Consider the following 15,740-nt stretch of genomic DNA (forward strand, 5'->3'; position numbering starts at 1 on the left):
TGATACATGGGTTGGTGACATTGGAGAGACTTCATCTGCTACAGCGGCGTACATCAGTCTGAGCCCCGTTACAATCTAAATATTGCCCAACCATTTGTTTTATCGCCCCTCCTCCCTCCCATGGATGTAAATTGGCGTGGGTGAGGATGACCAGCAAGTGGCGATGTGCAACAATCAAATCAGTGGTACAATTTTGTATCCAGCCCGATTCGAAGAATTGTGTGACTGGTGTACGCTGCTGTTGTGTTGCCAGTTTCATGATTATAATATCCATAACCAGTGCTACACTGCACTTACTCTTTTTCAAACCCGAAACTTTTACTTATTAAAACATCCAAATTTCTTAGAATTTTCTTCGATAGAATAGTTCATGCAATCCTGCCATATAGAAGGAGATTGTACAGGAGATTTACATTCTATGATGACACTATATGATTGGGTGTTCATGAAAATGATTGCGTAAAAACATGTGCTGTTGCAGTTTAAACGATGAATTGTATAACAAGAGGGCCAAGATGGCTTTTTATGCTCACCTGGGTTTGCAGACAATCATCTCAGTGCAATTATTTTCTAAAGGGACGGTATAATTTTGAAATCTGGCCAGCTGTTTCTGAGGAGGAGATTTTCAACATCTTCACATCTTCCATGTACTGAAACTAGCCCCTCCCCCTGTCTGCAGTTTTAAACAAACCAACATGGCTTGAAGGAATTTGATAAAGGACTCCTATAGGAACATTTCTGTGGAATTATTTTGAAATCTGGCCAATGGTTTTTGAGAAGCTTTTCCTTTTGGTTGCCATGGTAACCAGAGTTCTACATGGATGCATTTTATTTTAAGGAATATGGAAGAGGACTACCCCAGGAACATTCATGTGAAATTTGGTTGCAATTGGCCTTGTGGTTATGGAAGGTTGTTGTTTGAATGAAAATGTTGATGACAGATAACTGACAACAGACGATGACAATCGACGGACAGTCACTTATCACAACAGCTCAACCTTTAGCACTTCGTGCTCAGGTGAGCTCAAAAGGCAAATGTAACAATATGATTTTAAAAGCATTTCTTAATTCATTGGAAAAAGTGAAAAATTACAAAACAAATGAACAAGACTTCAAAAGATGTTTGTTTTTTTCATTATTAAAAAAGTTAGTTAGATTAATTTTATCAGCCAATCACATAATTATAAAGAGCCATTTTCATGTTATTCAGAATGGCTAAAGTCTGTTAGTTGACTCTTATTTTTCTAAGCTCAACAGCCATGTTAGGGTTATAGGACCTGAAGCAAATGATATCAAAAGCGTACATATATTATAGACATCTCTCTATAGTGTACAAATTATCTTCCCAGTAAAGAAACAACAACTGTTTCCATGGCAACCATGCTTTTTTTCAATTGAACAAGATAAATTAAGTTGATGTTGTTTTTGATGTTGTTGTTTTTTTCATAAAAATATAGCAAAATAAAATTTATTTATGTTTTATTTTTTAGATAAAATGAATGATTGACTCAACTTTGATAATTGTTACCATGGCAACATAATGAGTTTGCAATTCACAGTGTTATTTCCTTTTTCACACTGGAAACTTACACTAAGAAAAGATGATTTCAAAAACTTTGAGTTTTTCCGACTTAGAACAGGCGTTGTCTGGGACTGTGTGTATTGTCGGATCGTTGCCGCTCCCTGTCGAGTTAAAACCAAACAAAAGAACATGCAGTAGCCATAGCAACAGAAATATAATGACAAATTAGGTAAAATAAATAATACATCTTTCATGCTACAAATTTCAAATATGCATCACAACAAACTACGCAAACAAAATCAATATAACATCAAACTTAAGTATATGGCAGACATTTTATTTAACCCAAGGGATAAACGTTTCCAATTATGATCTGCCATGTGAGTTTCAAATCAGATTAAAAGCATTAAACAGAAATCATAAAAGGAAAGTAGATTGTACATTTAATACAGGAGTTGTGTGTTTTAAGATTAAAACAGAAAGCGTTCAACTTTTTACAGTACATAAAAGGAAAGAATCTTGTACATTGAATTCAGGAGTGTTTTTGTTTTTTGAAAGTGTCTTTTTGTTTTTTGAAAGTATAAAAAAAGAAAACATTTAAATTTTTACAGCACATAAAAAGAAAGTAGCTTATACGTTTGAAATGGAGTTATTTTATATTTTTAAACTCTCAGCAAAGGTGTAATAATGCATTCTATTTTGTGGTGAATTTAAAAGAAAGGGGTATCAAATTAATTTTTTTATTGGCTTAACTGAGTGAACAATGATAGATCAACTTAAAATTGTCATTGGAACTGAAGATGAAATTATTATCTGAATTGAGTATAAATTATAAACGAGAGCAAAACCAGCTTATGCCAACCATCTTCTGTTTGTTCTCAGTCCATCAAGGAACATAACAGTACAAATATCAAAAGCCACAGCTATGGGTCTCTATATATGTGTGCGTGTTCTCACTTGTAACATGTGTACTATTTTCATGTGCATATCTTTAACATTTTTCTATTTATACTCAAGGTTTAAGTTCTTTTCATAACAATAATGTTGATCTTGACACCAAGGCAATGAATGTTGACCTTGACACCAAGGCATTAAATGTTGACCTTGATACCAAGGCAATGAATGTTGACATTGACACCAAGACAATGAAAGTTGACCTTGACACCAAGACAATGAAAGTTGACCTTGACACCAAGGCAATGTTGACCTTGACACCAAGGCATTGAATGTTGACCTTGATACCAAGGCAATGAATGTTGACCTTGACACCAAGGCAATGTTGACCTTGACACCAAGGCAATGAAAGTTGACATTGACACCAAGGCAATGAATGTTGACCTTGACACCAAGGCAATGAATGTTGACCTTGACACCAAGGCAATGTTGACATTGACACCAAGGCAATGAAAGTTCACATTGACACCAAGGCAATAAATGTTGACCTTGACACCAAGACAATGAAAGTTGACCTTGACACCAAGGCAATGAATGTTGACCTTGACACCAAGGCAATGACAAGACCTTTTTTGTCTTTAATAAAAAACAGACGCCATAATAATAAATTGACAATTCACACCTTCACACCAACAGCTTGCTGTGTATCATCGTGCTGTGTGTAAGTAAGTAGTTTAAACTCGTGCATTTGCCCGAGGGTGTGAGTAAGCCAAAACTGCATGGGGGACTTGATCCTCGAGCCAATCGACTTGGTGAAGAAATTCTTGCCACATCGCTTCAGTTTCAGAAATTTCTGGTTGGCTGGGCTAACGACTTTGTCCTTCCGACGCTTACATGGAGGTATGAATATTGGTTAACCCATTATATAGAATAAAATTGAATTACAAATTGCATAAGGTTTTTAATCAAGGGCTCAGCTCAAAACTGATTTAACTCTTCTATTTTTAAGCACAATTACTACCTTTTTGTGCAGATACCTTGATATGGTGACAGTGCAAGATTCCAATCAGTTTAAAACATAAAACATTTAAAATATTTTACGATCCAATAATGAAATCTTTTTGAAAGTTTAAATCTTTGAAAGCATTGTACTTGTCAAACTATATTTAAAGTGGTATTGAGTTTACAAAAAAAGACCATTTTTATGTAATGGTCAGTTTTTATGAAATTCTGTTCCAACACCATAATTATGAATGATATATGTTCGAGGATACATTTAAATATGGAAAGTAAGTATATGTATTAGTGAATATACATAATATGTTACAACGTCTGCAAAAAAGAGTAAAAAAGTTGAGTTCATTTTTGCAGAACACTATGCCTTAAAAAGCAGGCAATTATTGCTATTTCGATTTTATCTCGAATTTAATATAACAGATTATTTTTATTTTATTATCCAATTGCTTATGAATTTTATTTTATTCTAACAATAATTTGAGTGCCTCTAAAACACTCATTTTCACAGACAATGTTGTATATGAATACACACACCATGATTGATTTTTAAATAATTGCGATTTATCATATCTGATTGTGTAAGTTCATTTATTAAACTTGATCATTTTCTTATTAATTTCTGAATATCAAATTACTGTGAACAGCATAGTTATTGTTCTGTGGGTCGTTTCATTAAAAGGATCTTCAGTAAAAACTTAACAATAATCCTTACTCTGTATAAATTTCACAAATATCAAAAAGTAAATAAAAAGATATAAACTTTGTGTTCATTTTTATCACAGCTTAAAGCTTAGTTTGCACAATTATATAGACGAATAATGAAAATATACCACTGAGATCATTCCAATTTACGATATAAATCGACTGAGATCTTAATTGAAACGACTCCAAGATATTATTCAAAGTTAGTAAACTAGTAATTCACTGCCAAATATTGTAAAATTAATGGATTGCTATTTAATTGCAATATACATAGATATTGGAGATATTGTGTATGATGAGTATGCAATGATTTTGGGAACAGGTGCGTCAATGATTCAGTCCACCATGAAAGCACTATGGGAAAGGCTAACCCAGCCCCACCAGGAGTGATGGATTGCTAAACTTAAGGGAAGCCACTAATGCGAAATTGAAGGACTACTTTTTGCAGATGAACTTTGTATTTCAGGTTGATGAAGCATCAAATGGTCATGACTATTGCATGACTTGCCGATGGATTACACACATCAAAGGAACCAAATATTTGCAATTAATCTGCAACTTACTTTTTGAGGCCTCATTATAGGGGACTAGCGGCGGAGGCAATTGTTTTAATTTTTTAATCGCGTAGCTAACAACTTGATTCATTTATGTATTATTACACCCTTGCATCTAACATTGTTTAATTTGCTATTGGTAAAAAACATATTTGAATGAAACAAAAAATTGGCTGTTTTTATAGTATTTTGCAGCCTAACCAAATCAAATTGAGCTTTTTCTCACATTCTGTTTTTACTAACAAGTAAGGCTAACAAACTTTTCAAAATAAAACTTTAACAATACACAAAGCTTGGAAATGTGATTTTTGACAGCTCACATAACATGTAACTCTGTGATCAGCAAGCAAGAATATGCATGTCAAATAATCTTGTACAAACGTTGCAAACTTTGCAAACTCCACTTACACTAAATGAGTTAGACTTCTGGACGACGTTCGACTGTTTCTTACTACTTTTACGCGACGAGAGAGGGGTGGATTGTGGGTAACTATCTACGTCGTCCTAAAAATGAAAACCAAAAAGCACATGCAACATGCATGAAATAAAACACAAAATAACGAAAATAGTATAAATAAAGAAAACACCAACTTTATACATGTGTTATAGCAGATTATTAGATCCCTTTTTTATACACAGGGGAATTGTTAAGTACCTTTAAAATATTCACAAGTCAGCATGTTTATAATTATTAGAACATGTTAAAAGCAAAACATTTGTCACGCCTTTATTGGAAATTATTACTTAAATTTTACAAACAAGATAATTAACTTTAAAATTAAAACCATAATTAACATGAATTTGATACTTTATGAAATATGATAGACTTTATCAAATTAGCTTGAGTTGCATAAAAAAAGACAAAAGCTATAAATTCTAGTTTTCAATCTCATAATACATTATCACACATATAAAGGATATCTAACATATATTTTATCATTTTTCTTCTGGCATATTTGAATCTTAGCAGCCTTTCATAAAACAATATAAACATATATATATACCTTGTGATGCAAAAAAGATAGCATTTGAAAACACTGATGCAAATTCAAAAGAAACCACAATACTCAACCTGATCTTAGTTTATATATATATACAGTAAGAAATAAACGAACGAAAAACAAGTTGTGTTATCATAATTACTGCAGTCTTTTATATTAACTTTCATAGAATATACATGTGTAAGACATGTTGATGTTTTTTGTTGAAGACAGTATTTATTATCTAAAACTAATTATTCCTGAAACATTTTACTTTATGCTAAGAATGATTGGCTCTTATCAAAGATAGACAAAATTGATAGCAACTTTTGGGAAAAATAGTTTTGTTTACCATCCAAGAAAAGTTATCCAGGGAATGTCAAAAATAATAAAATTCTCACTTTTATGTCACCAACTTTGAACTGAGCTAGCTTATAACAGGCTCAAATGAAATCAGTTAAATATCTAAGTTTTAATGTTGGTTTAATAAATAATGCATAATCTATAGGAATGTCCATCTAAAAACCATGTTTAAAAGACTGCAGCACATAATGACCCCTAACAGAAAATATTAAAAGAAAAAATGAACTGCCACAGAAATAAGGTTTTCCATAAAAATATCAACTAAAAGTTATTTTTTTTTTTTAATAAATTTCATATTCTTTGAAAAAACGTTAAATATGAAAAAATATATGAAAATGAAAATAAATTTAAGAGCTGGCATTCTGATATAAAGCTAGTGAGGCAAAAACTAAAATATTGAGAGGCGAAAACATAATTCTTATCATTTGATTCCAGACATAAGCCTCAAAGCAAAAGCAAATAATCACAATGTTTCAATCATGACCAGATTTCTGCGCAAAGCCTTCAACACTAAGTCAAATTACTTTTTATCTTCAACTCGAAATGTTAAAACACAATGAAGGGTATAAGTAAATTCTATTAATAAACGGCAAAACATTACGCACAAAGCGTTATAAAATTTGAAGGCATCAAGGTCAAATTATGTTTGACCTTGACCTCAGAATTGAACCAAGCAACAAACACCTGAACTACATTTGACCTTGAGCTAGAAATGTTACCAAGAAACCAGCGTCAAATGACCTTGATCTTGAACTCATAAGGATGCTAGGCAAATAAAATTTGATGACATTTGACCTTGGACCTAAGAAACCAGGGGTCAGGGGTCACACATACCTCATCATCTAGAGGCAGCTGCTGCTGATCCTTCTGTTTGTGTTTGTCCTTCTTCTTGTCGGATTTATCTCGAGATTCCTTCTCCTTTCCCATATCTTTAGGTGTGGGCGGTACCTGTGTAAAAGGGTTTAGTTCATACTTAGGCCAGAGTTTTTTTATCTTTAGATTTACGGGAGATTTTTCAAAAAGTTGGGTAAGGAGGAGGAAATAAAAATAAAAATAAAATGCATAAAATGTCCCGAAGGAGAAATAAATAAAAATAAAACGGATTTTTCTCCGATTTTTTTTATTTTTTTAAATCTTCTTATATCATGAAGACAAAACACACCTTACTTGTGTCAGCTATTTCATAGGCTGAAAAAAGGGTGATAGATCACCATAAAGTTTCAAAAGCATAATTATAAGATCCTTTTAATGACTGAAAATATTGACCTCAACACTGTGGAGTTCAAGCGCTCATTGAAATTAATTGTATATATCTGTTCGAATGCATCTATGCATATGAGGTGCATATATTATCAACCCATGGATTTTATGAAACATGTCAGTGTAATAAAGAAGTTTAAATGGCCATTTCTAACCTTTTGCCCACAGTATAAGCATATCCTTTCCATTGTGAAGTAATCAAACATTGAACAAAGTTTCAGACACGGTATAATAAGGAGGTCAAATGTGTTTTTAACGAAATAGTACCGTGACAATTTACCGTGATGTGGTTTTGATATAGAAAAAATAACCAAAAAAAGTCGACGCCCTGATGGAAATTCTTCTTCACTTCAAAGTTTGACAGGGCTTACGGATACACAGACAGTCAAAAGCTACATTTATGTACTTCACCAAAGAAAATTCGGGAGCATTAAGATAAATTTGACAAGTGTTATATGTTTCAAAAAACCAGGTCTAAGAACTGATTTTAGAATCAGTCCTGAAAAATATCCTTCTAATTCCAGCTATGCCCGTTGGCAATAAGCAACAGATATGTTTGACTTCTTGCACTGACTGCCAGATATCTTATGTTCTGACAGATTTTTTGTTTTATCGGAAACACACACTATGTTATTATTACATCATTTTCAGTACTCTATAACGATTTAAATTCTAAATCATTATTAAACTAATTAACAACTACGAATATCACGATACCTTGTGTTTTTCTCTTCAAATATGTGATCGTGAAGTAGTGTGTTCAATGCTCCCCAGAGTCAAATTCAGACAAAAATATCCATTTTGACTATGATGAACACGATATCATTTTGCAGTTTGTGTTTGTCAGAAGCTATACATTTTTGCACTGTAATCCAATTCATCCTTGTTAATATACGACGTGCGCCAACGACTTTTAATAGACAAAACAACCCAAGAATTTCTGTCTCCTTATTTTGACCGGAAGTTTCGCAATCATTCCACGAAACGCGAACAACATACTGAATTTATATAAAAAATCACAATAAACACGCTTTAAGTTCTCCATGGTTTGATTTAACTAATGAAACATAAACATCGGAACGTTTTTGTTGTAAAACATTTCTATATAGCTGCAGAAATTGCGAGAAATAAGGGGTATGACAAAAACTACTTTCACTTTTGACAGGCCGTTGTTATGGTAACGGGTACCTGTTCTGTTTCCCCGCGTATTTCCGACTGGTTTACGTGGTTTGTGCAGTAAAAAGACCTATAATTAATGACAATTGGTACACCAGTTGGTTCTGGGATATGGGTTATAGAACACTAATTTTATTTTCTTCTTAACATTGGAGCAACGTTCGTCGGAAAAAATAAAAATAAAACTACGAAAATGAATTTTATTTTTATTTGGGTTTTGCAATATTTAGGTACGGCGCTCCCGTAAATCTAAAGATATAAAAACTCTGGCCTTATTATTTTCGTTTGATTGTGAAAACAGCTGGAGCTGATATGGATCAACATCGAATCTCTTATGTGGTTATAAACCAGTACTGGTGTTCTTTTTCAGAGGCCATGAGAAAGAACTACTGATGGGGATTGAAGCCACAAAGGGGATCGAAGCCACAACCTCTTGGGTGAGAAGCAGACACCCACTCTTACCCAGATTTTGTTGTGTATTGAATACTGACAATGTTAAGTATGTATGTATTTTACAAAAATGTGTGTGTATATTAGTCCATATAAGTAATTTGTGATCTTCTCATTTTTTATTTAATGTTTGGGGCCAAAGGCTTAGGCATTGCCTACATTACCAATAAAACTTGAATCTTAATTATGATAATAGTTTACATACAGCAATAAAAACAATATTTCTTCATGAAGTTAAGTCTACAGACGATAAAAAGTACCCAGGCATGATGCTCAAACAAACAGTGATATTAGTTTTAAAATGATATGAGAAGCCTTTCTTTTTACAATATAAAATATACTCTGTACAGAAATGCACAGTATTTCTGGTGTTGATTACAGAATAGCCAAAAATGGTTGGGTTAGAGTTACATCCTTTGCAAAAACAGGTAGGGAAGGTAGGTTTTTATTTATTTCACTCTATTTTTTTGTTAGGCTTTATGTTAGAACATTATTGTGATCATTGAAGAATGGTGTTTTAAAAAACTTTAGGATCGACGCCTTTTTTGTTTTAGGGTCGGGTAACCCTAACCAAACATATTTTTTTAGGCCTAAGATAAACACTTATTGAAAACTTTGTAATATTTTGACTGTGATCCCACCAAGATCACTGTGGCGAGGAGAATCGTTACCGTAGCAATGGTTCCAGGCTCATGCCTCGTAATGAGCGTCCCGCTACTGGACGTTGACTGGCTACTATTGCTGTGGGTGTCGTACGGTTTGGATGATTGTGAAGCGTAGAAGGGGCGCTGGGAGTGGTTAGGGGTACTTGGCACGTTTGGCAGGGCTGAAGGCATACTGGGGTAACGAAACTGCACTATTCTAGAACACGCTGAAATAGAAAGGGAGTTCATCTTTATAAAGCAATGATGATGAACGGCAATCGTGATTGCCAAAATATAGCAGGGCTTCCCCCAGAAAAATAATCAGATGAAACAAATTTTGGGGAAGGTGCATGCTATCCCCTTTATTGTTGTGATCATTTAAAGGTTTTGAAACTGTTATTGGTGTGTTCTGGCACTATCTAAAGACATCAAAAAAAAAAATTACTTCAAAAATCTTCTTTTCTATTTTTTACTTTTCAATAAAACCTTTATAATTGTACTGAATGATTAAATCATCATCCATCCATCCATACAATGTTGTAAAAGGTCCAGTCATGATGTATTTACACATTTATACCCTAAAATAAACATTATCATTATACGATTGCTCATTGACATCTTGTCTGCAGTGGCTTGTCTGATAAGACACCTCCATCACTTACATTTCAACATGCAGTTTTAACAGCCAGTCAGCGCAATCCTAGCTCACAAAATCTCAATTCGATAACATCTGTCTGACTTTAATTTCTCATAATACTTCAAATGAAGACGAAATTCTTAAAACAAATAGCATTAAACACATAGAGGAAAATATTAGTCTTGTATCCCTTCGTGGCCTAATTGAATTTTGACAGCAGCAGCAGTTGTAAGAAAATTCCAACTCATTTTTTTCACAGGTTGGGAATCTTTCAGACAAACTGATGGAATTGGCTACACATGGCATGTTTATTATCAGTGTGAACAGTTTGATAAGTTTCATACCAATATTTTTACATCTCTTACAGTTTCTGAGTCAGGGCTGTTAGTTTCTGAGTCAGGGCTGTTAGTTTCTGAGCCAGGGCTGTTACAGTTTCAAAGTCAGGGCTGTTACAGTTACTGAGTAAGGGCTGTTCCAGTTTCTGAGTCAAGGCTCTTACAGTTTCTGAGCCAGGACTGTTACAGTTTCTGAGCCAGAGCTGTTAGTTTCCGAGTCAGGGCTGTTACAGTTTCTGAGCAAGGGCTTTTAGTTTCTGAGCCAGGGCTGTTATATTCTGAGCCAGTGCTATTACAGTTTCAGAGTCAGGGCTGTTACAGTTTCTGACCCATGGCTGTAACAGTTTCTGAGTCAGGGCTGTTAGTTTCTGAGTCAGAGCAGTTAGTTTCTGAGTCAGAGCTGTTAACATTTCTGGGTCAGGGCTGCTAGTTTCTGAGCCAGGGCTGATATGGCTTCTTAGTCGGGACTGTTATAGTTTCTGACCCACAGCTGTGACAGTTCCTGAGGCAGGGCTGTTACAGTTTCTAAGCAAGGGCTAAAACAGTTTCTGATTCAGGGCTATTAAAATACTGCACAACACTTAAAATGATCAGAACTATGGAGACAATGAAACAAGTGCTATGGAAATTTTTGTTTTTTGTTTATTTAAACAAGCATACTAAAAATGTACACTTTCTTACCATCTTGAAAGACTCTCTCTACGTTGAGGCCGTAGGTGGCACAAGTTTCGTAGTATGAACACCGCTTTAAGTCGTTGGCCAGTTTTCGCGCTCTTGTATCGTCTATCACACGAGGGTTACTCTCGCTTATAGCATCTGAAAGTAGAAAAAAGAAATGGTCCGTGAGTTTATGACATTTAACAGTGCCAAAATTAATTAAATAATGAGCGGTTATCAAGTAGCATGGAAAATCTGAGTACCATATGCAATTTTCAGGCTATGCACCCAGGACAGAGATTTCCATCTGAATCTGCATTCCCTGGTTTTATAAAAAATAAACATTAGTCATATTGGGACCCCATAAAATTACCAGGGACCGCAAATTTGTCAAACATGCGGGTCAAAGGACCCCTGCTGAAAATTCCAAAGGAAAACCTTAATAATTTTAATTCCATTTTTCATGGATGAAATAAGCTTTATAGCATCGGTTACATGACATAACAGTCATTTATCGAAATAAATTTCAGAAAATTTATACTTTTGAACATCACAGCACGTGCACTAATACAACCTGATAAAACGTGATCTTAATTTCCATATAATTCCATTGAAACCATGTCAACCCAAATTCCTACAATATCTGACGTAGTCCGAATGTCAACTCATAATTCCAATCAAGTCCACTAGGGATCAGAATGTCACCAGGCCGTAAGCTAGGCCAAATATTGTTATCGTAGCAATACAGAGGGGAATTACATTTTCTTGGATACCATCATTTTCCTTAATTATATTGTCTTAGGAAATCAATGGGATAGTTTCCCAGATATATAAGGAAAACGAAAGCTTTAGAAGATAAGCTACAATTTTTTTTTTTCCTCTGAAAAGACCATGACATATACATGCACAAAACAAGAGCTCCGCAGAGCGACTCCAATGCTTATCTGTTTTTTTATATATTTTTTCATCTGAAAAGAGCATGACATATCCATGCTTAAAACAAGAGCTCCGCAGAGCCAACTCAAATGCTCGTCTGTTTTTTGTTGTTGTTGCTTTTTTAAAAAGGGGGATAACTAAAAAATAATTAAAGTTATTAGCCATGATAAACATGTGCATGTTTCTTGAAGATCATATCAAATGTTATTTGAAGACTTATTTTTTATTATTATTTTTAGTTATGAACAAGGTTATGCACAGCTTTTGCACAATGATGACGCAGACAGCGCCAAAAACAACACCAAGGATATCACAATACCTTAACTTCTATCTTTGGAAAAAAAACAAGCTTGCAAAACAATGCATTATGAGGCACATACTTCAATATACTCACACAGGGCAAGCAGCTTCACTTTGTTTGAAGACTCCATATAAGTCACAGCTTTCAAGTAAAGTTTTATGATTAAGAATTTTGCAGATTTTCGCAGATTTTCTTAGGCAATCTATTTTTTTACACAAAAACTAAAATTTTTACCATTATCAAGTCAAGTCAATTATGAAATTCCAAACACATGAACAAACTTTCAAAATAAATCTCTCCTCTTTATAAACAACCTCTCAATTCACAGAATCGGAAAAAATAAAGTTATTAAACATCATCCACCCACTATCAACACAAAGACTAGAGGGCCTGGATGCATGTGAAGTATGCCGGTAACTGCTTTATCATTTAGGGATCTTCAGAGCTCCCTTTTCCCTGTGGGGTCTGGGACATTAAACCACAAGTACCCTCTCTCAGATTTCTTGGCAATAGATAAATATGTGGTAACTTCTCTCATAACATGAAGTATTCAATGATTTTTTGGCTTTTAGACTTCAACCGTATGTTAGCATTGTTCTTGACATTAGAAAACACAACTGTCAAGAATACTCAATAAAATATACACAATTATAACCACATTTACACATATTGAAGGTTCTGTAATAATGCATGCTTATAATGTTGTAAACATAAGTGGTAGCATCAGTCTAAGATGATGGACAAAAACAACCCCCATCTTTGACTGATTATTAAACAGTAACAGCTACATTGTTATTTATCATCCCAGCCTAATGGAATTAAGTAATCCTTTCATTTAATAATGAATTTCATTTGAATTCACTCAGATTCAAAAATATCCATGTGAAAATATCTGCAGATTTTTTAATATATTTAAAATGAAATGTTAACAGAAGTTTAAACAGAATTCCATACAATATTTAACTTCTATTCCGCATTCACTATATAATTTTTTCCCATTCACTATGTAACTTTTTTCTCATTCACTATACAACTTAGTTTTCCCATTCACTACGTAACTTTTTTCTCATTCACTATACAACTTAGTTTTTCCATTTACTACATAACTTTTTCCCCATTTACAATATCATTTTTTTTCCACAAATCTGTAAAGTATTCCATAACTCACCTGCAGACCACAAAACATGGAAACTCCTGATAAATCCCAATACTTGACCTATTGTAACCTTTTATATTAGCTCAATCTTACTTCATTTCCTGCCCAAAAGTAAACCTTATCAGGAAGCTTTAAGGGGCCTGGATCCTTTTTTTGTCAACAAAACACTGTTCAACACACATACATCAATGTTTACTCTGTCACTTCTGATTTAAAACAGCTCATCCTTTATTAAAATTGATTCGTTCATGATAACCAATAATGGTTCAAATATACAAAATTTCAAATCCTTTCTTTGCACTTCGATAGAAAACGTGTATTAATCACAAAGCCAAACTTAAATCCCCATTTCATAAAATATCATAAATCATCAATTTATATCCTTTCTAAAACTTCATTCCACATGATTTTTTCTTTCTAAAACTGAAGATTAATCTAATCCAGACTCAATTGAGAGATGCCTCTACCATGTGTTAGGCCACTGGTCAGTTGCCTCCAGATGGACTGTTGTTTGTCCTCCCTGGCTCTACCAATAATCCATGCCCGGATTCAGACAATTTACTCCTAACTCATGGCCACACACTGGCATTCCAGCCAATACAGAAGTTAAAGCTGCACTCTCAAAGATTAAATGTTGTAAGAACTTTTTTATTTTTTTTATTTTTTTATTTTGGAACGATCCCATTTTTGCGAAAATGCATGGACACCAGTTATATTAGACTGATGACAAAAAAATCAGATCGCAGGTTTTCATACTTTTGTAAAAAAATGTTTTATGCATTTTTCTTAAAGCGTTAGTAACGCTTTTAGCTCCATAAATCATTAATTTTCGAACATAAATGTTAAAAATTGGAACTGATCTTTTGTGAGCAGTCTTAAATCACTAGTTTTCAGATACTTACGCAAAAATTGGCTCATTCCAAGTTATAAAATAAAAAAAGTACTCGAAACGGTTAATCTGTGAGAGTGCAGCTTTAACATGTAGAAAATTAGCAGGAAGATATTTTGAAGATTTTTTGCACATGTTTGTTCATTTATTTTTTCCTCCAAAGAAATATGAAGATTTTAAAACAAGAGGTTTTTATGTTACAATAATGACTACATTTCTAGCTTCCTGACTCATTCATTATCATGTAAACTACATTATCTCAACATTTCAACACAATACATTAACCAGATATTTGGCAACATCATTTTTTTTAAAACCTTGAAAATAGATGTGCCAGAAAAAATGGGTGAATAATATGAACTATTTCATTGAAAGATGAAAGTATAATAGCCACAGGTTGACCACTGTCAGAAACACTACAAACTGGACATAAGGGAAGGTTTTATTGCATTGTCGGCATCTTGAACTGGTTTTATAAACTTACAATTCAACACTTAATAAAGTATTTCAACAGGTCAGTAAATAGCCCTAAATGGCAATTTCAGAAATGGTACATTTAGCCTTTTATGTGAAAACTTTCTCTCAATTAACAATATTGGTGAAAGTTTTTGCACTTTCCACATTCCCAGCCAACTCAAAATGTCTACTATAAAATGGTCCATAGATTTGGGGCTTAATTTGTCATGATAAACTACATTTAAATCGGAATCAAACAAAACTGCAAACACAAGGAGCAAGTCTGAAGGTCTAGTATTACAAAACCAAAACTTAGAACAAGAGTGCCGCGAAGCGCACTCCAATGCTCGCCTGTTGTTTTTCAGTATAAAAAGGGGCATAACTATGTAATAATCAAAGCAAGAGTAATGGGCCTTGCAGTACAAATTTACGTGTGTATAGTCTCCTGCAATTTGTCCAAGTGTACCATATTTCATTTGAATGATATTTGAGTCATGGCCAAGGCTTATTAGGGTTTGCATGCCAACAACAACAACGACGCCAAGGCTATGACAAATACCTAAAAACAACAACAAAAAGGGTGAACAAATATTTGAAACCTGATCCATCACAATGTGCCAGGGAACAATAGAACCAGATTAAAACAGCAGCATTTTTTTTACCCTAATCTGTCACAGCCGATTACAATTGGCTCCTGCTTAACAGCTGATTGCAATTCATGAATCTGGGTAAAGCAAAGTCTACAACAGTGCACACAAGTTTTATACTAATGCTGCAAAGCCTGGAGGAACCCAGGACTTTAAATTGCGTT

At 33.9% G+C, this 15,740-nt stretch overlaps 1 protein-coding gene across 19 annotated transcripts in view; it reads right to left on the reverse strand.

The window, feature by feature from the left end:
- Positions 1–15,740, reverse strand: part of LOC128236034 (centaurin-gamma-1A-like) — a 70,767-nt gene that overhangs the window by 25,354 nt on the left and 29,673 nt on the right. For 7 of the 19 annotated variants that reach the window (XM_052950838.1, XM_052950848.1, XM_052950845.1 and 4 more), the window contains exons 6-9: positions 11,216–11,350; positions 9,590–9,789; positions 6,867–6,980; positions 5,098–5,193 (exon numbers count right to left, since the gene is read on the reverse strand). In XM_052950838.1, coding sequence (XP_052806798.1) covers positions 5,098–5,193; positions 6,867–6,980; positions 9,590–9,789; positions 11,216–11,350 — 545 coding nt within the window. Of the gene's footprint in view, positions 1–1,590; positions 1,684–5,097; positions 5,194–6,866; positions 6,981–9,589; positions 9,790–11,215; positions 11,351–12,521; positions 12,601–15,740 lie in introns of those variants that run through there. The other 12 variants (XM_052950847.1, XM_052950839.1, XM_052950841.1 and 9 more) reach the window with 3 other exon arrangements.

Source organism: Mya arenaria, chromosome 5 (genome assembly GCF_026914265.1).
Source record: "Mya arenaria isolate MELC-2E11 chromosome 5, ASM2691426v1".
NCBI lineage: Eukaryota > Metazoa > Mollusca > Bivalvia > Myida > Myidae > Mya > Mya arenaria.